The 27,629-nt window shown below is 43.7% G+C and overlaps 1 protein-coding gene across 1 annotated transcript in view; it reads left to right on the forward strand.

Moving 5' to 3' along the window:
• Clstn2 (calsyntenin 2) overlaps positions 1–27,629 on the forward strand; it is a 660,628-nt gene that overhangs the window by 608,416 nt on the left and 24,583 nt on the right. Inside the window, exons 9-10 of the mRNA XM_045136251.1 lie at positions 9,783–9,945; positions 24,937–25,103. Coding sequence (XP_044992186.1) covers positions 9,783–9,945; positions 24,937–25,103 — 330 coding nt within the window. The remainder of the gene's footprint in view (positions 1–9,782; positions 9,946–24,936; positions 25,104–27,629) is intronic.

Consider the following 27,629-nt stretch of genomic DNA (forward strand, 5'->3'; position numbering starts at 1 on the left):
AGGAATCCTATATTCTGCTTTCTTGTCTAAGTTTAACCTCTATGTTCATGTTGTGGGTTTTTTTAAATTTTTTATTTATTTGAGAGTGACACACAGAGAGAGAGAGAGAGAGAGAGAGAGAGAGAGAGAGGGAGAGAATGGGCGCACTAGAGCCTCCAGACACTGCAAATGAACTCCAGACACGTGTGCCCCCTTATGCATCTGGCTAGGGTCCTGGGGAATTGAGCCTCGAACCCGGGTCCTTAGGCTTCACAGGCAAGTGCTTAACCACTAAGCCATCTCTCCAGCCCATGTTGTGTTTTTTTTTTTTTTTTAATTTATTTATTTGAGAGCGACAGACACAGAGAGAAAGACAGGTAGAGGGAGAGAGAGAGAATGGGCGCGCCAGGGCTTCCAGCCTCTGCAAACGAACTCCAGACGCGTGCGCCCCCTTGTGCATCTGGCTAACGTGGGACCTGGGGAACCGAGCCTCGAACTGGGGTCCTTAGGCTTCACAGGCAAGCGCTTAACCACTACACCATCTCTCCAGCCCATGTTGTGGTTTTGATAGACACACACAGATATACACATACATTTTGGTCATGGATACCCCACAGTCTCACTGTCCTTCTTATTATTTCTTACTAATAGCTATGCTAACGAATAGAATGACTTCCCCTCCCTGGAAACTTTTAACTGTCATTAAGTCACTTAGAGAAGGGAGTGGCCTCCAAAGCCCCTCCCCTGTCTGTAATAGTCAATCACCCATTGCATGGGCAACAGGTCTAGGCGCACACAGGTGACATTGGGTAGAGGATCTGAGCTGACTAACTAAAATGAATCCATGAAGTGTGTGCAGCCCTTGGCAAAGACAAACTCAAAAGCTTTGGATATATATCCACAACTTAGTGTATAAGTGAGTCAATCCCTGCCAGAGATGACCTCAGAGTGGGAAATTACACAATAAAGAAGACACAATCCTTTATAGGTGGGGAGGGGGCAGACATGACAGATGATCAACGCATATCTCAGAAGCATATGGAAACAGAATGGAAGAAGTCATGGTTGAAAAAGAATCAAACAACAACTCCAGAAATTAAAGACACAGTTGTTGAAGTAAAAATAAGTCCTCCAGCTCTTATGTGAGGAGGAACACTATGGAACTCTGGCATCTGGACAGGAAGGCCATTGCACTCAGCAACTCACACCAAATGTCTTCATGTGATGGTGTCAGTCAATACCCGTCTTTGGGCTGTTGCGTTTCATGCTTAGAGTGCTCTTTCCAGCTCTCTTATTTTTGTTTCTTCTATTATTACCATTGCTGTTATGTTTTACCTAGCATCTCAGTGTATTTAGAAAAGGCTAGAAATATGTGCTTTGCATTGTAGATACCCTCATTCAACTCACACAATGGCCCCATGAGTAATGCTATTATCATTACTCTCACTTCACAGATGATGCAGCAAAGAATTAGATTATTTCCCCAAAGCTCACAACATGATTCCTTAGAAATTCACAAAGAAGGTGTGATACCCAACTCTTTACACCAGACTTGGCCTGGATGGACTTTCTCTCACCCCTCCTTTTGCTTTCCTCTCCATCTCATTTTTTCGTTTCCACAAACTCCAGGACAGCTGGTCACTGTGTTCATCCAACACTACGTCATCCTGTTACCACATACAATTCTCTCAACTACTTCCCACCTTGCCATAGTCTGTCCCAGATCCACTTGCCCAGCCAGCTGTCTCTTCCTCTTCCTCTTTGCATTCTCTAGCAGGTGGTGAAAATGCTGAGTAAGAGTGGGAAGCTGAGTGAGTGAGTGAGGCAAAAGCATCAGAACTGGGCAGTGAAGTAACTGCAGGGGAAAGAGCGGATGAAGTATAAAGCAATGCCCAGCATAGTAGCTTGGATGACAGATTGCATGAGGCGGGAACATAGGAGAAGAAGCAGGGTAGTGTGCCACGATAGGGCAGCAATCTTGAGACGAAGTTGACGTTGAATTTGCAGTGTTTGTAGGACATCCAGGTGAAGCTATTCAGGGACGTCTGCCCGCAAGCCCACCACTCCGGAGCTGAGTCCCTGCTCAAGGTCCCTGTGTGATAGTGTGGGATGCAGAGCCACTGGTAGTGTGTGAAGTGTAAACACAAATAGCTAAACGTGGAAACCATGCTGGCCTAAGCATTAACACCAACTCCCCACAAGCTTACAGGCTCCGTGGGGTAGGAAACCATATAGCAGTTTTGTCTGCCTTGTTTTCCAAAGTTCCCTGGGACAGAACTAATCCTCCTGATTTACAGGATTGGTTTGTACAAGGAAGAATATGAAACTCTGCTTCCAAATGGAAAGAAAGCATGGTCCAAGGTTGATTGTCATTCTGGCTGCTGTCCCTCCCCGACCCAGGGACCCTCAGACCTCATGTTACCTACAGACTAAAAGCAACCCAGATCCTCAGTCCTCCATGCTAAATGTATCCCTGCAGACATATCACACTCCCTTTTCCCAAACATCCTGACATCTCCCCTAATCAATGTATTTGCTCCTTCCCATCCTGGACATCCCATGAATGGGCCAGACAGCCCATCGGCTTACATAGAGCTAACCTGATACCTTGTATGAATCTATGATAGCTATGAACCACAGCCGGACAGAAGCCTCTTCCAATGCCATGTCTGCACTGGAAGCTCCAGATAGTCTATGCATTTGGTAAATGGCTGCAAGAGTGAGTGATGAGTGGAACTTCAAGTGGTGCAAAGCCTGATACCTTCAGCAATAGAAAAAACAAGCGCTTAAAGAAATAAGATGTTTCTGCTTCATTTGCTTGAAATTTATTCCTAATGAAATCATTACAGTCCTTACAGCATTTACCCCAAGTTCCACTTCCTCCAATCTAGAGAGAATCTCTTCATGCTCTGAGTCTTCACAGTGTTCTGCACTTGGGCTACAATGTTTATCTTAATTTCCATTACATTTGAATATTTCTCATACTTGATTCTCTCTCATCTCTCTCTCTTCCCCCTCCCCACCACTAGATTGAAAACCTTGAAAGCAAAGGAACTATTGCATAAGCTCTCATACCTCTTGCAACCTCTAGAGGACACAGAAATCGACACATGGTCATTGGCAAATGAACACGTGACATATTAAATAGCTACATTCAAAAATAGAGGCATAACTCCCAAATCTTTTCCTTTATATAACCTTCGCATCAAGCAGTCAACAGCTACACAGAGAACCTTCTATCTGGTCTTTTCATTTCAAGAGAGGTTTCCTGGTTCCCTAGCTTGCACTGGAATGCCAACCTGTCAAGGAACCCCCTACCCCGGCATGGACCCTCCCACCCTTCCTCAACCTGTGCCTCTGGATCTCTGCCCTCTTGCGAGCTAAAGAGCAGCTCCAACTCCTAACCTGGAATGCAAATGAATCTCCGGGTGTTCAGAGAGCAGGATGTCTTTGTCTGGGTTAGGCCTTGGCATCTGTGCAGGGGGTGGCATGAGACAGAGCTAGTGCCAATAGGGTTCACCAGTGATTCACAAGCACTTCAAAGCTAAAGTTCATTTACCCCTCCGGGAAAGGTCACTTTACCTTGTTCCCTGGTCTTGGTTGAACTATGCATTGGCACATCCCTTTCTGCTGCTTTCCGGTGGGATCGTTATTCAATTACAGCCTGGCCCTGCAACTCGAGCTGAGGGTCAGTGTGTGTCTCTTTTGATCCTAGATCCATATTTATGAAACCTTAATTAGACATTTCCTTCAGCTGTTTACGTAGATGATTGGTGGGATAAGTTCACAGCAACAAGCTTAGTATGAACTAAAACACTGCTTGGATGGTTGGTCTAGTTCCCAGGCCTTCCTACCTCTAAGCATTGGCTATTCATCATATACATAATAACCTTAAGCTTTCCTTTGATCCTGGGGAATATAAATCTTGCTCTCTGTTGTGATCCATATTAGAATGAGGTAAGATGTATCCTTCAAATTTAGAGGATTTTACTTATTTTTAAAATTTTTTTAGTTTATTTTTATTTATTTATTTGAAAGATTGCCTCTTTGCTTTTTTCACTGTGTCCTTTGCAATGCAAAATCTTTGTAATTTCATGAGGTCCCAGGGATTAATCTGTGGTTTTATTGCCTGAGCAATTGGGGTTGTATTCAGAAAGTCTTTGCCAAGACCAATATGCTGAAGGGTTTCCCCTACTTTTTCCTCTAGCAGTTTCAGAGTTTCAGGTCTGATGTTAAGGTCTTTAATCCATTTGGACTTAATTCTTGTGCATGGCAAGAAGGAAGAATCTATTTTCATCCTTCTGCAGATATATATCCAGTTTTCAAAACACCATTTGCTGAAGAGGCTGTCTCTTCTCCAATGAGTATTTTTGGCATTTTTATCGAATATCAGGTGGCTATAGCTACTTGGGCTTACATCTGGGTCCTCTATTCTGTTCCACTGATCTACATGTCTGTTTTTGTGCCAGTACGATGCTGTTTTTGTTACTATGGCTCTGTAGTATAGGTTAAAATCAGGTATGGTGATACCACCAGCCTCATTTTTGTTGCTCAGTATTAAATTAGATATTCGAGGTTTTTTGTGATTCCAAATGAATTTTTGGATTGTTTTTTCTATTTCCATAAAGAAAGCCTTTGGAATTTTGATAGGGATTGCATTAAATGTGTAGATTGCTTTAGGTAAGATTGCCATTTTCACAATATTGATTCTTCCAATCCAGGAACAAGGGATGTTTCTCCACTTTCTAGTGTCTTCTGAAATTTCTTGCTTGAGTGTTTTAAAGTTCTCATTGTAGAGATTCTTTATTTCCTTGGTTAGGTTTATTCCAAGGTACTTTATTTTTTTTGATGCAATTGTGAATGGGAGTGATTCTCTGATTTCATCAAGAGAATGGACATGCCAGGGCCCCCAGCCACTGTAAAAAAATCTCCAGACACATGCGCCCCCTTGTGCATCTGGCTTACATGGGTCCTGGGGAATCTAACCAAGGTCCTTTGGCTTTGCAGGCAAATGCCTTAACCTCTAAGCCATCTCTCCAGCACTTAAAAAAAATTAACTTTATTTTTTGAGAAAGAGAGAAAGAGAAAGAGGCAGAGAGAAACTTATTTTTTTAAATACTTAATGTACCAAGGATACAATGCATGAGTGCTGTCATCTTCTATGGGTGAGAGATGATACATCATTACAATCTCTCACAGAAAAAAAAAAAATCACGTGTGTCAAGATCATTAAAAATAGCTCTCATAGCCGGGCGTGGTGGCACATGCCTTTAATCCCAGCACTCGGGAGGCAGAGGTAAGAGGTAAGTCCACCCTGAGACTACATAGTGAGTTCCAGGTCAGCCTGGGCTAGAGTGAGACCCTACCTCGAAAAAAAAAAAAAAAACCTCTCATAATGGACCAAGGAATTCCACTTCCAGGACTCTTTTCTGAGGATATAATCAGAATGCAGACAAATATTTATGCACAAAAAAATTTTACCTCATCACTTTTAATAGATGTCATAAAATTAATATCTGATAATAGTAAGGTATAGTATAGAACATCCAGATCCACATTACATGGTCATTTTAAAATGAAGTTTGTGAAGTTATTATGTGAATGTGGATATTAAGGGGCATAATACAGTGTGATCCATACCACGCGCTGTTTCACAGGATGCTTATAGGAATGCGTTCAACAAAGACATTCCCATCTTATTCTTATTCCACAATGAAAGGTAAAAAGATCGTTTAGCATCCCTGTTGGTGTTATCTGTTCATAAGAAACCACACATTTAATCCAGAGGCAAGGTTGACAAATGACAAGCATTTTCTCTGAGGCTGAAGCTTCCAGGAGTCTTGGGTACGCTTATTAGAATAAGAAGCTCTCCTTCTGTGAAGCTCATCTCAAGATACAGGGTCTGGTTTGGTGGGCCTGCTGTTGGCATCATGGGCACTGCTGATGAATAGGGCACAACCCAGCAAAGGTAGAAGAATAAAACCCAGAGAAGAACAGAATATTGGAAAGGATTACTGTAACTGTTAAGCTATGAAATGATTCTGCCTCTTTCCTAGAAATCTGTTCTCTTGTGGGACAAGAAGGACAAGCATTGAGAACTAAGGCCAGTGGGTCACTCTTCCTTCTCCCTCAGCAGCCAGGGAGTACGGTGTGGACGGCTGAGACATGTGGGGTCAACCTACCATGCACACAGAGCCGACAGCTGCCTTGAAGGTGGTGATGGAGTCTGGAGCAGGGGAGCCTTTGGGCACTGCATGGTTGGCTCTCATGTTTACACTTCTGGAAACCTCTGGCAGTATCTTTATGACATGAGCTATATTCCAGGCTTTCTCTGCTACCTGGCTATTATTGGCTTTAACCTCCAAGTTCAGGATGCATTGGGCCCTCTTGGATTGGGGCCTTCATTAAAATACTCTCCCACACTCTAGGTGGAACTGACCTGGAACTCACTCTGTACTCTCATGATGGCCTCAAACTCAAAGTGATCCTCCTACTTCTGCCTTCCAGTACTGGGATTAAAGGTGTGGGCCTCCACACCCAGCTCCTTAAAAAACAAAAAGAAAAACGTACCCTCCTGCACTCCTCACTCTTCCATCAGCCTTAGGCTCAGTCTTAAGGTCCTTCTTTGTACCACCTCCATGATTTGGGGTCACCCTTCTCAGTCATAGGCCCAGCCAAAAAGCACTGCATCCAGCCAGGGTATGTTTCAGAATATCATGCAGGAGGAAATGTAAACTGAGTCGGAGACTGTCAGTGAGTATATGACAAGACATTGAAGTGAGCCATGTGGACCCTTCCTGCTTACCTTCCAGAGTCCTCTAAAATATTCATCAGGCATTATCAGGCTAATGGACTTCAAAAGGAGTAATTTTCTGAGACGTGAGAAAGGGCAATATGAAAAAGGACATTAAGGAAAAATTCTTATTCCACAATGAAAGGTAAAAAGATCGTTTAGCATCCCTGTTGGTGTTATCTGCTCATAAGAAACCACACATTTAATCCAGAGTGGACTGAAGGGAGGGCTTTGATGCCCTCACCTCAAGGTCACCTCCTTTCAGAACTCAGCTGCCTCCCCTGCCTCAGATAGCAGGAGTGATGGAGACCAGAAGATGAAGATGGGATGCATTTCAGAGGACTCTGCAGGCTGCCTAGGGAGGAGGAAAGGGTAGGGGAAGGAGCCAGCCCAGGCATACCGTTGAGGGCACAGATGGAGGGGAACACTATTCTCCAGTCTTTCTACCTTTTCTGTTTTCTCCATGACAGGTCAATTTTGTCTTTTGTTTTGGATTGGGTTGGGAGTCAGTCCCTTTAGATCAGGAATTATGACTCCACCTCTATTACTTAAATTTTTTTTTGCATTTTATAGATGTGTGTGTTATATGCATGCATGTATGTATATGTGTTCATTTGTGTAGACGTACATATGTGTGTTCACATATGTATGCATGCATATGGAGGCCAGAGGTTCACTTGGGTCTATTCTTCAATTGCTCTCCACTTTAGGTCTTGTGGCAGGGTATCTCGCTGAGCCTGGAGTTCACTAATTTGGCCAGACTAGCTAGCCAGGAAGCCCTGTGGAAACTCCTGTCTCCACCTCCCCAGAGCTGGGATTACAGCACACACCACCCCGTGACCATTCTGTGGGTGCTAGGAGTGTTATTTACTTGGTGTCACTTGAACCAAATAACTGAAAAGGAAAGATTTCTTCAGCTCATAATTTCAGAGATGCATCACGGAAAAGAGGGGCATGGAGAGCAGAGCCATTCATTATGGTCAGGCAGCACAGAGAAAAGAAGACAGGAAAGTGGGGCGTGGTGGTGCTGCCTTTAATCCCAGCACTCAGGAGGCAGAGGTAGGAGGATCACTGTGAGTTCAAGGCCACCCTGAGACTACATACCTCATAAAGGTACATACTACATACCTCAAAAAAACAAAATAAATAAATAAATAAAAATACAAGAAACGGCCAGGTGAGATACACCCCGAGAACATACCCTCGGTGACTTCCTTCTCCTAGCCATGCCCCATGTTCTACCTTTTACCACCTCCCAGTAATGTCATTATGTGACAAATCCATCAAGGGACAATCCATACACTGGATCAGAGCCCTCCGGAAGTAATTATCCATTCCTGCCCACAGAGACACACATCCAGATGTGTGCTTCACTAACCCCCTAAGGATTTCTTTAAAAAAATATATTTATTTATTCAGGCAGAGAGAGACAGACAGAGAGAAAAAGAGAGGGAGAGAATGAGCATGCCAGGGACTCTAGCCACTTCAACCAAACTCTAGACACATGTTGCTACTTTGTGCATCTGGCTTTATGTAGGTACTGGGGATTGAACTCAGGTCATTCAGCTTTGCAGGCAACTGTCTTAACTGCTGATCCCTCTCCAGTTCCCCCAGGCATCTCTTAATCTAGTCAGATTTACAGTCATACTTAACTATCATTATCTACCAATCCTTTAATTACAATTTAATTGTAGTTCCCAGCTCAGAGACCAGGAGTCCTGGGCCCAGCCCAGTATGAAGGGACATGTGTGGTAGTGCCCTGCACTGAGTCCTGGCCAGAACCATCCATTTGTGGTCCTTCTCTGCCTTGTCAGGTACACCATGGTGGAGGAAGGCCAAGCCTTGGTGTGCGGTCTTTCTTCCCGGGAACTTGTTTTCCTTGAGTTGAAAGGACAGAGAGTACACCAGCTTCGTGGATGAGTCTTAGCACAGAGACCCAGGGATTAGGGTGCCAGTTCCTCTGGATCCTCTGGTCTCTTCTACCTTTTCAGTTTATTACCTTCTCTCTTACCCATTTCTAGGTTAAATTTGCATTTTATTTCTTCTTTTTCCCTTCCTTTCTATTCCTTTCCTTTCCTTTTTTTTTTTTTTTTTTTTTTTTTTTTGAGGTAGTGTCTCACTCTAGCCTAAGCTGACCTGACATTCACTCTACTGTCCCAGGCCGGCCTCAAACTCACAGTAATCCTCCTACCTCTGCCTCCACATTCTGGGATTAAAGGCATGCATCACCATGCTCAGTCTTCTTTGTGTTTTTATTATTATTATTATTTTTACTTTCAGTGTAGCACGATTCCTCTTACAATTCTATCTATCCCAAAACTTGGGCATTTTTTTTTTCAATTGAACTTTTTTTTTTTTTCTACTGAAGAACTAAGAGAAATTTTATTCAACACAATTTAAGTAGATACTCCTACCTATCCATCAGTAACTTGCCAGCCTTGGTGGCCATTATATGAACAAGAAGTTCTCTCCACAGTCAAATCTGCAAACTTACCAACAAAGGATAAAAAGTACTTGAGCAAAAGTAGTTCCTCCTCTACTGAGTATGAGTACATATTTTTCTTGTTAGTTCCTAAGTAAACCAGTATACCAACTTCCTCCCTCACATTTATACTGTGTTAGGCTTGTATGTACCGGGCCACAACTTAAAGTATTTAAAGCATAAGGAGGATACGCATGGCTGTATGCAAATATGATGCCATTTTATTCATGGAAATTGAACATTGGCAGATTTGGGCGTCAGCAGGGGTCCTAGAATAAATCTCCCGTGAGAACTGAAGGTTGAACATATCTGCCTATGACTGGCTACTCAGCTCTTCTTCTCAGTCATGTTTGGCAATGAGTTTTGAAAGCCTCCATGTATGTCAATGTTATGGTCCTTGAATCTTTGTAGTAATATTTGCTTATCCCAAAAATGTCTTCTGCCCTTTTATAATTATAACTTAAATGCTGTTTGATGTTAAATTGCAGGTTTAGTTTTAAGTGTTTCTTCTTTTATTTTTTTCATTAGATTTGTGACAAAGAATGGCATTACTATGTCATCAATGTGGAGTTTCCTGTGGTCACCCTATTCATGGATGGAGCAACATATGAACCATACCTGGTGACCAACGACTGGCCCATTCATCCATCTCATATTGCCATGCAACTTACTGTTGGCGCCTGTTGGCAAGGTAACCTAACTCTAGATATTCTCCATACTCTGTGTTCAGTGCATGAAAGCTATTGATAGAGAAAAAGGATAAACCAAGTAGCATAAGAGTTAACAGAAACAAAAAATTGCTAGCCCTTACCCAGAGAAAGGGGACTTACAAAAATAAGTATTAATATAGACATTAACCATAGATAATAAAGAACACTGGGCTTCAGAATGGATTTTGATTGTTAGATCAACATGGGCAGTTTCACTATTGCAGCTGAGTCACTAAGGCCATTTGTTTTCTGGCATCTTAACATGTTCCAAGCTGGGGCTATACAAAGAAAGGCTGAATGAGTATTAAGAATGTATTAATATTGCCAGTTGGATATAGGTTGGTCCGAAACCAAGGCTCTTCCTTACTTCTCACACAGGTTGCCCTAGCCCTTGACCCTCTGCTCAAAGGACTCATACATGTCTAGTGCTGTGAGAAGCAAGTTGGTCACTCTCACGGTCAACTCAGCCCTGAGCCTGGAAGCCTGTCTGTTATCTTTAAAGACAGAGGTTCCTGGTCCTTCCTCTGTTATTCAGTCATCACTTTCTTCTAACCCCCAATCCAGACCCATTTCCTCTTTGGAAGCAGGAAAGCCAGTGCTCTGCATGCATGTAACCTCCCTATTCCACTCAGCTCTGCTAGAGACTGCTTCTGTTCTCCTAAGGGCTGATGTTCTTTGAGGTACTGAATGAAAGAGCCTGGAGGGAAGGAACATGCCCCAAGCAAGCACCCCAGCACTGTGAGATGGAACCCATGACTATGTTGATAGATTCTGTGAATGCTTCCAAGATTTATGGCTGACCACTCACCATGAGGGGCCAAGAGAAGAGCGCTGTGCTGTAGTCAACCCTGAGTATCCACCAGGGCTTGGTTCCAGTACCTCAGGCAGACAGCAAAACCTTGCCCCAGCCCACTTAAACCAGATATAACCAATGGACTTTCTCCTGTATTCTTTAAATCATTTCTAGTTTACAGTATACACTGCAGTATAAATGCTATGTAAATAGTTGTTACACAGTGTTGGTTAGGAATTTAAAGGCTTTATATGTGCTGTACAGGCGCAATTAAAGCATTTTTGCAAGTGTGCGTACTGTGCGTGTGTGTGTGTTTATATATATGTACTCATATGTGTAAAGGTGCATGTGTGTAGGTAGGTGCACATGCATGTGTGTGTACATGCAAAGATAGGTGCATGTGGAGTCCAGAAGATGGCATCCTGGTGTCTCCCTCTGTTTCTTTCCACCTTATTTACTGAGATAACGTCTCCCACTTGAGCCCAGATCTTGCTAATTTAGCTAGTCTAGCTAGTCATCTTGCCCTCAGGGCCAGTCTCTGTCTCGCAAGCGCTGGGAGTACAGGTGGGCTGCCGTACCCACCTGGCATTTCCTCAGCTGCTGGGATCTGAATTTGGGTCCTTGTGCTACCCAGCAAGGGCTTTATTGAGTAAGCTATTTCCCTAGACCCTCAGTAATTTTTTTTTTTTGCATGTGTAGTATGGTGCGTGAACTTATATGTGCAGATGCACACACCTGTTAGCATGTACAGAGGTCAGAGGAGAACCCACTCTTGGGCATCCTTTCTCTATCACTCATCCGTCTAGTTCCGTGAGATGGAGTCTCTTTCTGCATGTGGATCAGTGGGTAGTTTTCACAAGCCTCAGTGATTCTTGGGTCTCTGCTCCCCACAGGACTGATGTTACAGATGTGTATGGCCATAGCCAGGTATTTACATGGGTCCTGGGGGATCATACTCAGGCAGTTTCAGACCCTCTTGGGCCTTCATGCTTGTGGAAAGAACTTTTACCCACCCAGGCTTCTCCCTAGTCCTAAAATGGAAATATTTTTGTTCCATCCACGTGACTTGTGAGTATGGAAGGCCAACTGTATTGTAATAATTCTTCCTCTAGACTGGTTAACCTGGAGTGAAATTGGGGAAACACACAGGGCCTTGTGGGATGGACAGGGTGTAGTTCTAGGCAGATTTGTGAGTCAAAAGGTAAAAAGAAGAACATGTGTTGCAGCCCGGAGTCCTGGGAGGCAAAAGCCAGGGAGGTGATTTGGGAGGGAAGAGAAGGCATTTCTGAAATGAGGCCACTTACTCTGACATCTGACATGTTTCGTCTGAGAATGAAAACCCCATTTAAAATTCTAACAGGGCCCGGGGTTGAATTTCCTCAAATGGTAGACTTCTGTAGGCAACGAGGAGGAGACAGCGCCGTCTGGCAGGAGTCCCCAAGCTAGCAGGTGCAGCGCAGCGCTGACGTAGAGGCTAAATAGCACTCGTTAACCACCAGGCACACCGCACTGGAACGATGACCCCTGGTGTGGCCGGTGCTCCCGCTGGATACTACCGTAGTGAATGTCGCCTGGAAAATGCTCAAAGACAAGACAGTCCTAGAGATGCACGCCCACAAACCATACCATGATTCTTACCAAGTGGCCCTCACAGACCACATCAGGCCAGATTCCAGTCACTCTAGCCAGCAACTTGCTGTCCTATCATTGCAAACGTACAACTACTGCTCCCCAGTTCCATGCTTATCACCTAGCATAGGAAAACTGCCCTACCAAGTACAAAATGATTTTATCAGTAACTAAGATGGTCCCTCAGTTGGTTAGTGCAGGCTCATTTCCTGCAGTGACAAGTATTTCCCAATCCTTAATTAATACTTCTCACATCGTATTCACAACATATCTCTTCTCTGCTTTATCTTCAGTGTGAGACCCAAGCAGACCCAGCAGCCGCATTGATGGACAGCTAGAAAGAAGGAAAGAAAGTACAGCAAATCATATCCTAAAGCAAACTGCACCCTACCTATTAGTGATACTGATCATTTTTATTCATATATTATTGCCCAGAGCAAATCATCTGGCCACAGCTACCAGAGAAGGGAAATAATGACTATAACATATCTGGAAAGAAAACTGAAAATATTCTATGAGAAGAGTGACATTGATAAACACCACAATCTATCCACCTAACTCTCCCTCCCACTAAAAAGATTAGCCCACCCTTCCTCCCATGAGACAACCTGGAAGTACCACCTGTTATGTCTCCAGGTTCATTGTCCACACTGAGCAATCACTGGTGATCTCTTCCTCAGGCTGAGGTGCAGAAGAGGTTCCATCTCAGGGCACTGTGTGGCTCTTCTGGGCCTGGAGACCTATATATCAATAGAACAAAATAGTAAAAATAACTTCTCACCACCACAACCACCATGTACTCCCTCAACACACATGCATTCGCCCTCTCTCTATCTCACTCACACATACAACTACACAATATGGAATGAGGCAGAATAACCAAAAAGCACTTCCATTGAGAAAGAGTTAAGTATTTGAGAAATTTTAGCAATCTTGGCCCCTAGCTCTTCTGAAAATCCTGTTTGCAGATTTGAGGGTGGAAAATATTCTTAAATCTATTCACCAGTAGATCTTCCCTTCTCTAACCTCCCCACAGGACGCATTGGAAGAAGGCATTTTCAGTCTGTAAGTTGTAGTTCTAACATGGCATAGAATAACAATTTATTTAAAAGGTATTCCACAAAAATGACTTCAAACATGAAATTCAAATATACAGGTAGTATGATTTCTGTATGCCCAAGTAATACCTCATTATACATATATATATATTTCTTTATTTGTCGATAAGCACCTAGGATAATTCCATATCTTAACTACTGTAACTAGTACTGCAGTAACATGGTTTCTATGTTGACATCATTTTCTTCATGTATATACCCTGGAATAGTAGAACTCAATTGAATGATGTTAATTTGCAGTTCCCTGAAGGCTAACAATATTGGACATTCTCAGAATATTTATGAGCTTCTTGGATTTCTTCTCTTCCTAAGTGTCTGCTCAGATCATTTGTACATTTTTGACAGATTTATTTGTTCTTTTGGGGTCTTTATATATTCTGGCTATTCATCCTTGGTCAGAGGAATGGGTACCACTGGTTTTCCTCTTGTAGGTTCTCTTTCTTTTCACTGTTGTTTGTTTCCTTCATGGTGACAATCTTTCTAATACAATGTAATCTCATTTCTTGCTTTTGTTTGCTGAGCTATTAGAATCCTTTTCAAAAAATGTTTGTCTGGGCAAATATCTTGAAGTATTTCTATTGTGTTTTTTTTTCAAGTGTTTTTGAAGTTTTAGGTCTTACATTAAGGTGTCTGACCCATTTTGAGTTGATTTTTATAGAGTGAGCAATACAGCAACCGCTGCATGTGCATGTTCAATTTTCATAGCACTATTTGTTGAAAAGGATGTCTTTCCTCTGATCCATGATTTTGGCACCTTTATTAAGAGTCAGCTGGCTATAGGCGCATGGATTTATTTCTGGGTCCTGTATTCTGCTCAGTTGGTCCATGTGCCTGCTTTGGAAGACACCTCCATGCCATTTTGTTCTGGATGTTCTGTGGTTGTATTTTGAAATCAGGTGTTGCAATGACTCCAGAATGGCTCTATTTGCTCTCAACTAATTTCTAACCTGAAAAATAAGAGTAACATTTACCTCACAGGGTCATTGTCAGGCACAAGTGCTGAGCACATTGGGTGTGCTTCATTGGACTAAATGTCTAAATTTTAAAGTACATGCTGGTCTCTTCTCCACCTTGTTTTCTGTTCCTCCCATCTAACCCTGACACTTACAGGTGTTCTGAAAGCTTCTGGCATGCTCTGGTGTCCACGGTTCCACTTTCCTGATTTTCCTCACCTTCCCTAGAACTAGACTTCACACACACCACCTCCAAGATTCATGCATAAGTCAGAGAGAAAGCGGGAGAACAGTGTATCAGAAAGCAAAATCGGGCTGGATCAAGCAATCTTTAGCTGTGGAGAAGACCTGGATACTTTCCAACAGGAAGTACAACATAGAGATGAATTTTTGGCACAGGCAAAAAAAAAAAAAAAAAAATCCTCAAAACCTTTAAAAATGGTCCCTACAGGATAGGATGAGCCCACAAAGAAGGCAAGGGAAGTGATGGCTGGAAAACTTTGCACCGGTGTTCCTAGCGCTCTCCAGCACGGGAATGTATGTGGCCCAACAGGAGTCGAGGAGAGGCAAGGAGACGGAGTTGGGACTAAGCCCTGGGACACCACTGTTATCAAGGAACTTGGATTTCTATAAACACCTACATTCTCCTGAAGCTATGTTTTTATCTGGAATAGACATATCAGAAGACCTTCCAAGGGGGTGCAGTGCTATGAAGTGAATGGCATGCATGCAGCCCCCCGTTTGCCGTGTTTCTAACCCTTCTGCCATCCACTCCCACACAGCATGAAGCCCCCTGCGTGACCCTCTGATTGCCTTAAGCCTGAAATTGTGGAAAGCACTTTAGGTGCTTCTGAGGTTGGCTGGGGAACTCATTTTCATTTGTGAAATTTCCACTTGGGCTCAGACAAAGGGAATAGAAAATGCTTTGATAGCAGCTGCATGTTGGGTTCTCTTGGGGGCTGCCTCCAGCGCTGTTGCGTTCTGCAGCCCCAATTAGCCGACTGTGTCCTGTTAGTGAATTTGAAAGCCAATGCAATCAGTGGAACTTCATTTTCATGGGTATGTTTCCAGTAAATAAAAAAAACGATATTTCATTTACACTTAAGAAATGTTGCCAGTGTGGCCTAGTGCACACAGCACCTCATAATTGTAGGTAAGGACTTTCCATCCTTCATTGGCACGGCCTGTACACGTTGTCCTGCATCATGGCTCGCTCTATCCAGGCTGGTGCTGCCCTTTCAGGTGGAATCACATCCTCTCTTGTGGCCAAGCTCACTCTGTCCTGTGCTCTGTTCTGACCTGGACCTTGCTGCCGTGACACAAATACCAGGTTCTTTCTTTCTCTGTGGATCATTGGTTTATGAGCGTTTGTTTTTGTTACTACAACAAAATATCTGAGCTTGAGAACTTATTTTGAAAGAGAGGTTTATTAGCTCACATTTTGAGAAACTAAAATCCCAAACAGTATAATACCAGCTCTGGTAAGGGACCACTGGCTATGTCACCTCACAGTAAATGACATCAAAAAAATATGCAAGTGGGAAAGGCTGAAATCCAGAGCACAGATGAGGGTCAATCTTTATACCACCCACTAAGGCCCAGTTCTTAAAGCTCTCACAACCCATCAACACTGATGACTAAACTTCCAACACAGAAAATAAATTCGAACCACTGGTGGGCACAACAGGGAGAAAATCATTTAAAGAATGAAATGAATTCATCCCCTTTTAAAAAATATTTCTTATTCACCCAACTTGTAAGAACAAAGCTTTGAGCTTTTTGAGTTTGACTCATAAACCATAAAAGTTGCATACTCGGGGCTGAGAGTATAACTCAGTGGTAGAGTGCTTGTCTGGCATGCAGGAGGTCCTGAGGTCAATTCTAAGTACTGTGAGAAATATACTCCTGGACCACTACATTAGGCCTAACTACCCATATCCTGTGAGCCACCTGTGCACAGAAATGAGACAGGCAGGCTGCCATCCATCATGCCAGCCTAGTGTGTTAGGGTTTCTAGAAGATGCCTGGGCACACAGCAGTCCAGGATGCCTCACCCCATGCTACAACCACAGCAGCTCATCGCTGCCTATTGTGTGCTGAGCATCTGAGCAGAAATTCTATTAATAAGATGGCTATTCATGTGTAAAGAAGCACTGTAGTAAGTGCAAGCTGAGAGAAATGCCACCCTACTTCTTCACTGATCCCAGTTTTTCTTGGTGTATTTCATTTCAGGGTTCCCTACCTGTGCCACTATTCTCTGTGACCAGACACCCTGTCTCTGCTAGGTGACTATCCTGCAGTTCTTGGGACTCTGGCCTTTCTAGGATGCCTATGTCTGCGTATTCCTAATGATGCCAATGCTTTTGAATAAGGCAGGCGTCTATTCTGGATCCTGTTCTTACTGTGCCCTAACTCCAACTTAACAAGACAGCAGGAGATAAAGGGACTTTTCTAAAACATGGGAACTTAAGACAGGGTCAGAGCATCCACTATAGCTTTTTGGAGAAGCCAAAGCAAAGAATGGCCTCACTGGGATCCGAAGGCTGAGACAGCCCAAGAGTTGCAGTTGTCTATTGCATAGGTTCTTGTGACAGCCACATGCTGCCCTGAGATCTGTTGCACTTTTTCAGGTCATTTTTTTTTTTTTTTTTTTTGATGCCAGATACTAGCTTTAGTGCAGAAACGTGGAATACAAGCCTTCACTTCATAAGTTTGGTCTAATTTAGTACACATTTCTTTTAATAAAGTCTGTGTTCAAATTATTCTATATCCCCCGGGTGTCTGCCACAGGAAGATGAAGGCACGCACTGGCACAGTCTGCTCCCCATTCAGACGGCATTCCCTGAGGAGGCCCTTGTGAAGCCGCTTCACACAGGATGCTCCTTTCACAAGGAGGCCAAGGTCACGTTCAGGAAAGAGTATAAACTACCTGCACCAACAACTACTGTGTTTGAGGTGTGGACAGGCACCACATGTTGTGCTGAGATGGAGTAACCTTTAGACCTCACAACAACCTGTAGCTAGGCAGACTTTTTGTTTTTGCAGATTCACACTTATATATGAGGAAATGGAGACTCACAGCCTGGATCTGAATGGAGTTATGAGCTACCAGAACTACACCTGGTAGCCAAGGGAGATTAGAAGATTCTAGAATCTGAGGTCAAGTCATTTGCCAAACTTTCTTGGCACTTTCCTCTAGTGAGACAAGGTCCGAGTAAGACCTAAAGATAACTATAGCCCTCCCACCCCCCAGGCACCATCAGGATTAGTCAGGGATGGCTGGACTTGGAGTGAGGAGAGGGGGCTTCCAGACCCTTACTGTCATCGCTCATCTGCTGTGAGTTTCTGAGAAAGTCCTGCCTCTTGGACTCTCAATCCCTCCATCTGGAGAAGGAATTCAATATTCCAGACAATAATATAAGAAACTTTGCAACTCCATGAACTTTGATTCAAAAGTCCAAAGAGCTACCTTTTGGAGTCATCCCTAAGTAATAGGTATTGTTCTTTATTATGTCATAGAAATGTTTTCTGTGAAGGCAAGAGGAACGGAATATTAAAAAAAAAAAAGAATCAGGGGCTGGGGAGATGGCTTAGTGGTTAAAGTGCTTGCCAGGAAAACATGGGGACCTGAATTTAGCAATCCATACCCATAACAAGTACTGGACACCATTCACATCTGTAATCCCAGCCTTTGAGAGGCAGGGACAGAGAATGCCTGGGGCTCACTGAGTCCTGACAAATCAGTGAACTATATGTTTGGCAAGAGACACTTTCTCAAGGAGTAAAGTGGAATGCAATTAAGGAAGACATTTGACATCAACCTCTGAACTCCACACATACATGCGCACATGCACATATACCCAAATGAGCATTCATATACCTATGCACATGTAAAAGAAAAAAGAAGACTTAAGAAAACCTGTTGAGACTGGGCTTGGGCTGGCCATAATGAGAGATCATTTTTCTCTGCAAGTCACCTGCAATCTATATGTTATGTTAACATCCACTGGGGTTGTGTGACACAGTTTTAAAGCTGCAGCTTATGGGCGTCTATTACTTCACTTAGGCCTTACATTCTATGGGTGTCCCCATCACCAAAATAAAGAAAGAAGAGAAAGCAAGATTTCAGACAGTCTGGCATTTTGCATTGCTCAAAATTGATAGCTGACCATCTGTGAAATTGTGTTCATTGAAGGGAATCCACATCCACCAACCTGCACAGAGCAGGATTCAATGGAAGCAAGAAAGAACATGACCTCCTCCCCTTCTCATGTGTTCCCTAGACTAAAGAGTACAGGGAAGACAGCAGGAAAGACCAGCCACCTTCTGACCACATTTTGTACAAGTCAGAGATATAGTATCACATGTATCAAATATCTCTTAGAGGAACAATATGATTAAAAAGCTATATGTACAGTGAGTAGCCCCTACCTTTCAAATGAAAGAAAGCTGGAACTCTGGCTCTTCATTTCTATTGCATGCTCTGGCTTAGATTAGACAAAGTACAGTAGAACATGTGTAACCAATACAGCTGTTCCTTAGTATCTTCAGGGGATTGGTACTTAGAACCCCTGACAATGCCAAAATTGAGAAATACTCAAATGCTATGTGAAATGTACATCATTAGATAAAAGCTATCTACTGCCTCCCACATACCTCAAATTATCTCTAGGCTATTTCTAATATCTAATAAAATGTGTGATATAATGTGGTGTGTGTGTGTGTGTGTGTGTGTGTGTGTGTGTGTGTGTGCGCGCGCACGCTCTCCTGTATGCATGTACGCATAAAGGCCAGAGGACAATCTCCTCAGGTGTAATTCTTTAGTTATCATCTACTTTTAAAAACAATATTTTATTTTATTTGAGATAGAATGGACACACCAGGGCCTCCAGCCACTGCAAATGAATTCCAGCTGCATGCACCACCTTGTGCATCTGGCTTATGTGGGTCCTGGAGAATTGAATCTGAGTCTTTAGGCTTCATAGGCAAGTGCCTTAAGTGCTAAGCTATCTCTCTAGCCCTCATCATCCACTTTTTTGGAGATAGGAGCTCTTATTGGTCTGGAACTCACCAATTAGGTTAGACTAACTAGCCAGTGAGCCCCAGAGATCTATGTGTCTCCACCTCCCCATTGCCGAGATGGATTATAAGCATGCACCACCATCCCTGATATCTTAACCTTAATTCTGGGCATTGGAAGTAGGTCTTCGTACTTATAAGCAAGCACTTACCAACTGAGCAGTCTCCACAGCCCCTTGTAATGGTTTTTATGATGTTCAGCATAGATACATTATTTAAATATTTTTAATCTAATTGGTGAAGTCTGAGGATATGGGGGCTATAGATACTGAGGCTGCTGATTTCAAGACAAGTCTATTTTCCAGAAAACTTGACACCAATAGCTGGCAGTGCTGCTGAAGCCACTCAGTGCCCACAAGACCTGAAATCCCTGGGCCTCTCTGCCAGGATTTTATCAGTCCCAACCTGCCCCTTTCATGAACATTCCTAGCAACATCTGACTGTATGATGTACAGAGCTAAGGTTTGGGACAAGTTTGAATCTTGACTTCATTCATTTCTGTCTGTGTGGCCTTGGGCAAGTTTTCAACCCTTGTAAAACCTCATTTGTAAAATGAAATATAAACGTAGCAGTTGGGAATTTCAACTAAAAGGCAAGATGGCTTTCGCCACTCCCAAATTTGTTCATTTCAAGCCCCACTCCATCTGAGTGAGGAAGATTTAACCTACTTGGATTTGGTATCTTCTAATTTCCTTGGGTGCTGGCTGATTGTAACGGGGTTATGTAGGGCACTGGATACCATGCCATGCAGGTGTCCATTGAAATGGTACTCATCACCACTGCAGAGTTGTTCACTCACTAATGGTCCTTTAGGATTGGCAGCTGTGTTGGGATTTCCTTGTCTTACTTAGGAGTACATCAATGATCGCATTGTTTCTCATACTTCCTCCACAGGTCCAGCTGTGGACCGTGGACTATTTGTCTGGCTGTGCCAAGCCAGCATGCCCTGTCCTCTTGGTATCAAATACCCTGCCTGGCAAGGCTTAGCCCAGGAAGCAGTTCCGGTCGCAGTCATTCTGCAACAGTGATGTCTTGTCCTCTCCATCTCCCCTTCTCATTGAAAGAAGCCAGTTTCTGTTCCTCTATTCCTCCCCAATAGCAGGCTCACTACTACTAAGGGGTTAAGATACTGGAGCCCACCCTGGGAAAAGATACTCATCTTCAGCCTCTTCTGTGACCCTCTTGAGGCAGGGCTAGAGCTGTGCTTCAGCAGAAGTGAGATGAGAGATATAGCAAAGAAAAATATAAAGAAGGAGGCTAAGATCTCCAAGATGCTTAAAGATCACCTCTAGATTAAATGAAATAACATATGGAAGAACCTGCCAGACTTCAGGGACCCAATAAATGATGCCTACTTTCCTCCCTGACCTATTGAGCACATTGCCTGTATCACTTGTTTGAAAACCAATCGTATGCTGCCTTAGAATGTCAATTATACTGATAATTTATTCTCACATTTTGAATTTATTTCACCAGTTTCTATACTTTATTCTTTCCACTCAATTCTATCTCCTGAAGAACATAGTCCATAGCTTATAATTAGATGTATCTGAGCTAAGCCTAGACATACAGAAAATGCTTTAAGAATGGGTGCTAATGTAGCCTCAGGCATCCAAAATCGTGTTTGCAAACAAAGAAGGTTTTATGGAATAAATCTATTCTAACTGTTAACAGAGGAGCCATGTGGTCTATGTAGACATCCTCATATTAAAAAAAGAGATTTTTTTAAATGTATCTATTATTCTTGAACATTCTGAATCACAATCACCACTGGGTGGAAATCTATTTCAAATTTTAGGCTGCCTCTGTTGTAAGATGCTAATTAAATTGATTTCCTGGAGCCTTGACTCTAGTAAACTGCATGCATCACAGAACTGGAATTCTTGAGTTGAAAATACAGATCATAACATCTGAGCACCCAAGCCAGGCACAAAGTTAGGCCCTTGAGGATAGAACTCACAAATGAGAAGCTAAGGAAAGATAGACAATTGGATTGATACAGTTGGATTATAGGGCCTACCCTTTATAACTCTGCACCTAAGTGTTTCTTCCTTATTGGAGAATGATTGTCTGCCTCTCAGGTGCTTTATGAGGACTAATGAGATGATACATACAGTCGACTTTACAAGGTGTTGGGTCCATAGTTCATACCCAGTGAATGATAATAGTTATTGCATCTCCTGCCTGAAGGTGGGGACAAGACAGGGCAGACATGACCCCCGGATACTCTGGAGAGTAGCAGTTCTACTATTCACGGTGAAGCTCACACCCTCCTTTCTGTAGCTCATAAACAAGTATCAATTTTCAGGATCATCAATCATAATTTTTCTTGGTGTGACAAACGCTTGAGTAAAAAAAAATCAAGGGGGAAAGTATGTACTTAGGCTTTCATATTGAAGAGGTTTCTGTCCCTGGTCATCTAGCTACATTGTTTCTGGTCCATGATGAGGTACAGCTGTTTCCGTGGTAGGCGGGAAGCAGAGATGTGTGACAGGAAAGCAGGCTAAGGTATGTCTGTCTAGAGCATTCAATGATCCACTTCTCCCAACTAGACCCAATCTCCCACTGTTTTACCACCACCCAGTAGTCTATTCTAGTTTTCCGTCAATGGGTTAAACCATTGGGCAGGCCTGAGCCATCACAACCCAATAGTTTCCAAAATGTCTAACCTTTGACTGTTTACAGCAGGGAGCCTCCCCTCAACACATGAGCCTTGGGAGTGGGGCACTTAGCATCTAAGTCATGACACTGAATTAGGAATAGGCTAATGTGATGGAGGAGCACTTTATCCATAGTATTTAAGGGTCTAGATCAGAAGTCCTCAAATTAGCTTCTTCATAGTCATGGAATTGGAATTCCTTGTGAACTAAGCAATTAAAAAAGAGAAATCTTTTACTTCTTGAGTAAAGAATCTTTGGGTGACAGGAAATACTGTGAGACCAAATGGTTTAACTCATAAAGATAGATAGATGATTCTTTTTTTTTCAAATTTTTTTGTTGTTTTTTTATTTATTTATTTGAGAGCAACAGACAGAGAGAGAAAGAGGCAGATAGATAGATAGAGAATGGGCATGCCAGGGCTTCTAGCCACTGCAAAGAAACTCCAGATGCGTGTACCCCTAGTGCATCTGGCTAATGTGGGTCCTGGGGAATCAAGCCTCGAACCAGGGTCCTTAGGCTTCACAGGCAAGCGCTTAACCACTAAGCCATCTAATCATCTTAGATAGATGATTCTTAGAGCCAAGGACACACACAGAAGTGATATGTTCATCAGAGTTCTTGTTGTTTCTGTGTGACTTCTGGCTTTGCCCTGCCTTGCTTGTATTATATCCCAGTCTAGTGGCAAGAAGGAGGTCACAGCCCTTATTCTCCCATTTTTTCTTAACAATATCCAGGAAAAGACAGTAAGGGTTAGCTGATTTTGGAGAGAGAAAAATAGATGCTTTTGTGTGTAAGCTGCCAGTCAGCATCTCATAATGCTGACCTAAATTTGGACCTATGATTATTCCTCAACCTATTCTTAAAGCTTATTGAATGCCCCATGCTGATTGGCTTCATTGTGGTGCTACATCCCAGATCCACCACTGAGTCAATCACTGGGCCAATGTGGAGGGTATAAGCAAACACGCTCAAACAGAAGCCATTCCTAGGAATTGAATCTATGCATGCCCTAAGCCTTAGGGTCTTCCTTAGCAAGAAGGAAAGAGTAAGACAGCTGCAGTGCCCATGAATCTGCTGCCATTCATCTCCCCAGCTCCTTCAATCTAGCAGGCAATTATAAATGTCTGCTATGTGCCAGGCAGAGTGCAGGATGCCAAGAGGACACCAGAGGCCAAGTGTTCTTGAGAAGAATAAATGAGCCAACTTATGCACAGTGCCTAGTACAGCCCTCAGCCCCTAAGACTTGCTCAGTATTGTCTTCATTAAAATGAATAATGCATGAGTGATCCTTGCTATCCAGGAGAGAGAGACTTAAATTAATAAATTGGAGCAGTGTGCGAAGAGCCAGCCTGCGGGTGGCATCAAGGAGAGATAGCACATACAGAGTATGCAAAGGACCAACCTGGAGAAGCTCACAGCTCAGTGGTTCTTAACCTTGGCATCACATTTGCTTTACCTGAGAAGCTTTTAAAACTCCCCATACCAATTAAATCAAGATCCTCGGGTGAGCAGACCAGACACCAGTTTATCTTTCTAAAGATCCCCAGATGATTAAAACATATAGCCGAGGTTGAGAACCACAATTTTAGGCTACTGTAGACATAAAACACTCATATGTAAACCATTCCCTGACAATGCCAGGTAGTGACAGCTACATTAAAACCAACTTGGGGCAGCGTCCTGAGGCTCAGGACAAGAAGAGAGCACAACGGGGCTTAGGCCAGGAGAAGGACATGGGAAGGAGGATCCCAGGGAGGTTTTAGTTAGCAGCATGGGCAGGGAAATTTAGGGATCTTGTGTAGCTGATATTTGCCTAATGGGAACAATAGGCTGGGGATGGTGAGCAAGTGTGAGGAAGAATGAAACAGGTGTGAGCAAAGATGTGCGGAAACCTGAGTCAGTCTGAGTCTAACCAGGAGAAAGAGAGGTGCAGTAAGTCTGCAAGAATGTCAGAAATCCCCATAGAAAAGCATAAAAATTTAACTCCCACAAAGGGTGGGTGGAGTAATAAGGAGTTAAAGGACATAGAATCACTCATATAAGGAACATCTCCTATCCTCAAGGCTTTGCTCTCATGACCTGGCTCACTGACTGGCAGGGAGGATGCTCTCTTGCTGCTTGTTGGACACCTACAGAACCAGGGAGCTGAGGTGGGGGGGGCCTTCACTGGGCATGTCTCTCAGGAGCACATGCTGATATCAAACCTCAGGCAGCGCACAGCAGGAGCAGTCTAGCAGAGCCAGAAGGTAGAACATGGAAACTTGCTCCGTGAACTAGAGACTCAGAACTTTCCAAGCCTTTCCTTGGAACTAGTGAGACTCTGTCCACATTCTGCTTCCTTTCTGGACAAAAAGCCATATAACACCTAGGCTAGGGCTGTCTACATGGGTGGCCCAGAGATGGAGAGGTCAGGCTTAGTCAAGTCAATGGGGAAGGCTGCCTGGATGGGACAGGCTGCAAATGGAGGTCTGACGCGGACACAGGCGAAAGACGGGAAGGAGGGACCCCTGATGGAGCTGCGACAGGAACGCTTCTAACGCTAGCTCAAGGATGGTGGTGGACCACAGCTCCCGCAGTGCTCAGTGTGTGCACGCACAAGCACACAGCAGTTTGTTTCTGACCCTCGGGTGTAAGGGACACCCAGCCAATGTGACATGGGTTCCAGGGGCAGCTGGTGCCGTGAGGTGGTGGCTCCCACCCAAACCCACAGGGAGACGATGATGCACCTTCTTCTTACAGGAGGAGAAGTGGCCAAGCCACGCTTTGCTCAGTTCTTCCACGGAAGCTTGGCCAGTCTCACCATCCGCCCTGGAAAAATGGAAAGCCAGAAGGTGATTTCCTGCTTGCAGGCCTGCAAAGAAGGGCTGGATATTAATTCCTTAGAAAGCCTTGGGCAAGGAATAAAGGTAAGAAAGGCACTGGCGCCACCCCCAATAAGACATTGGTTGATGAATCTAAGGCTACCCAGCCCCAAAGCGTGCCAGAACATAAATAGTTGTTTCTGGTAAAGCTGAACACAAATGGCACCAGAGTCCAGTTGCTACCACAGGGGCCAGTTAGTGACTGTGGTTTTCCGGATCGCATTCTGCCTCCAGGTACTGCGAGTCCTAGGTCAAGTCCTTGTGCTCCGGCAGTAGGAACTGCTCCATGTCTGCCTGGAGGAAGTTGTTAACCCTCATTTGTCTGTAGGATGGTTGGTTGCTTTGCTGTTCATTTGCCTGAAGGCATGGTAGCAGCATACAAGAATACATTTCAAAAAGAAAAAGCTAAAAAAAAAAAAAATAGGTCTGTAAAATACAAATGAGTGCCAAAAGGGAAGACAGAAATGCGGTAGAACCAGGCAGTAGATGTGGGAGTCACTGGGTCTTACACTGTTCCAGTGAAGCAGATCCCCCGCAAGCAATCTCTAGAAGTCAAAAGGAGTCTGAACATGGTTTTTATTACCCATGTGAAATAAAAGTATTCAAGTGATCCAGGAGAATCAGAGCAAAGCTCTTCCTGCAGGGGACAGGGAAGGCTATAGCCAGCTATGGCTCTAGCAAGCTTTTACTGGATAGGCTGGGGAATGTTCTGGCCTGACCTGGACATAAGCTCCTGCTAGTCCTGGGCCCCTGGGTAAATCTCACCAAAGCCCCTGCTTAATCATCACAGTCCCTGGCCCCAGAATGGGAAGGAAGTCCCTAGCTTCTTTCTGGAAGTCAGGACAATCTGCTCTCTACCAGTAGGTAGTCCACAGAGTCCCTGGAAGCTGTGGTTGTTTCCTAAGTTGGCCACTTCCCAAGAGAATGGTATAACAGCAGCAGATCCCTGCCTACTGCCCATCTGTGCCTAGTCTACAGTGGAGATGCCCAGAAGTTCCATCCTGGGCTTTTCTGCCCGTCTGCTGCTTGCTTGAAGGACTCTGACACTGGGGATCCCAGCAGGGACTGATGGTCTGAGCATGTGGTATGTTTGCCAAATCATGGCCAATTCAACAAACATCCCATGGACACTCATATGTGCACTTCTGGGCATGGTATAGGAATACAAAAGTGATATTCCCAGCCTGTTTCTTTAAGGGAATTCAGTGGTCCTAGTGGTTTGAAATCATGCTTGATAGTCACCAGTGGCAAACACTGCCATTTCTGAGGGTCTCTGAGTGGCAGGGACTGTTTGGTCTAAATGCTTTATGAACATTTCTCCCTGGGACATCCCTTAACAATGATTCCATGGTATTCTCATTGTTGACAATAGAGATTAAAAACTGAATAACCCACAGAGATCCTTGAACTAGTGATGGACAGTACCAGACAAGATCTGGTATATTCATGATAGTATGGCCATAGATGATGGACAATACCAGAATTTGAATCCAGACCATCCATTTCAGAGCTCTGGATTCCAGGTGAGAGGCCATCAGAGAAGACTCCTAGAGGAGAGGACTCCAGCACAGAATGTGTAAGGATAGGTAGGAATCCACCTGGGAGAAGGAGGAGCACTGAGTGGGCAGCCGTTCCAGATCCAAGAATGTCAACAGTAGCCGAGGACCTGAGGGATGCCATTGCATGCGCTGGAACTTCAAGGCTAGTGTGCGGAATAGCAGAAGGGACGCGGGACCAGAGGGTTAGGCAAATGGCACGTCACAGGACCTCTTAACTATGTTTAGGTGCTATATTGCTGAAGCCCTTGAAAGTTCAATCAAGAGAGCATGACCTTGGCCATGTAGTGTGTGCAATGCTTACTCTAGAGACTGTGTCTGAAGGGAAAGATGGAAGGAGGACAGAAGGCATGGGCAGGCGAGGCCAATTTTCCAGGTCACTGGTTAGCATGGCTGAGACACGCAGGTGCACATACATACTCAATACCTAATCACCTCTCATTGGGATGCTCACAAGACCACCTCAGACTCAGATTGGAAAGGGTGTTCTGACGAGCGTGTGCAGCTGTGTCCTTAATTTTATCCACTTAGTGCTGCACATTTCCAGCCTCCAAGCCTCTTTTTACATTTAGTTAGCTAGTCATTTTGTTATTTTGTCAATCAGTCAGTTGTGAGAAAGAGAGAATAGGCATGCCAGGGCCTCTTGCCACTACAAATGAACTCCAGACACATGCACCACTTTATGCACCTAGCCTTATGAGGGTACTGGTGAATCAAACCTAGTCCTTTGGGCTTTGTAAGCAAGCACCTGTAAACTGTTGAGCCATTTCCTCAGCCCCAAGCATCTTTTTGGACTCCAAATTCACTGCCTCCCTCTGAATACATCTTCTCTGCTTTGAATTATCCCAGGGGGGCCATTGTTACAGAGTTCCATGCTCAAAAGAGCAAATAAGCCAACAATTCTAAACTAAAAAGTCAGTCAGCCTTAGAATTATAAATTAAGAACCATTTCAATTTCTACAGAGTAGTCTTAGCCTATGAGAAAGAGCTAATATCGTGGTATACAAATGTTGGG

Source organism: Jaculus jaculus, chromosome 17 (genome assembly GCF_020740685.1).
Source record: "Jaculus jaculus isolate mJacJac1 chromosome 17, mJacJac1.mat.Y.cur, whole genome shotgun sequence".
Taxonomy (NCBI): domain Eukaryota; kingdom Metazoa; phylum Chordata; class Mammalia; order Rodentia; family Dipodidae; genus Jaculus; species Jaculus jaculus.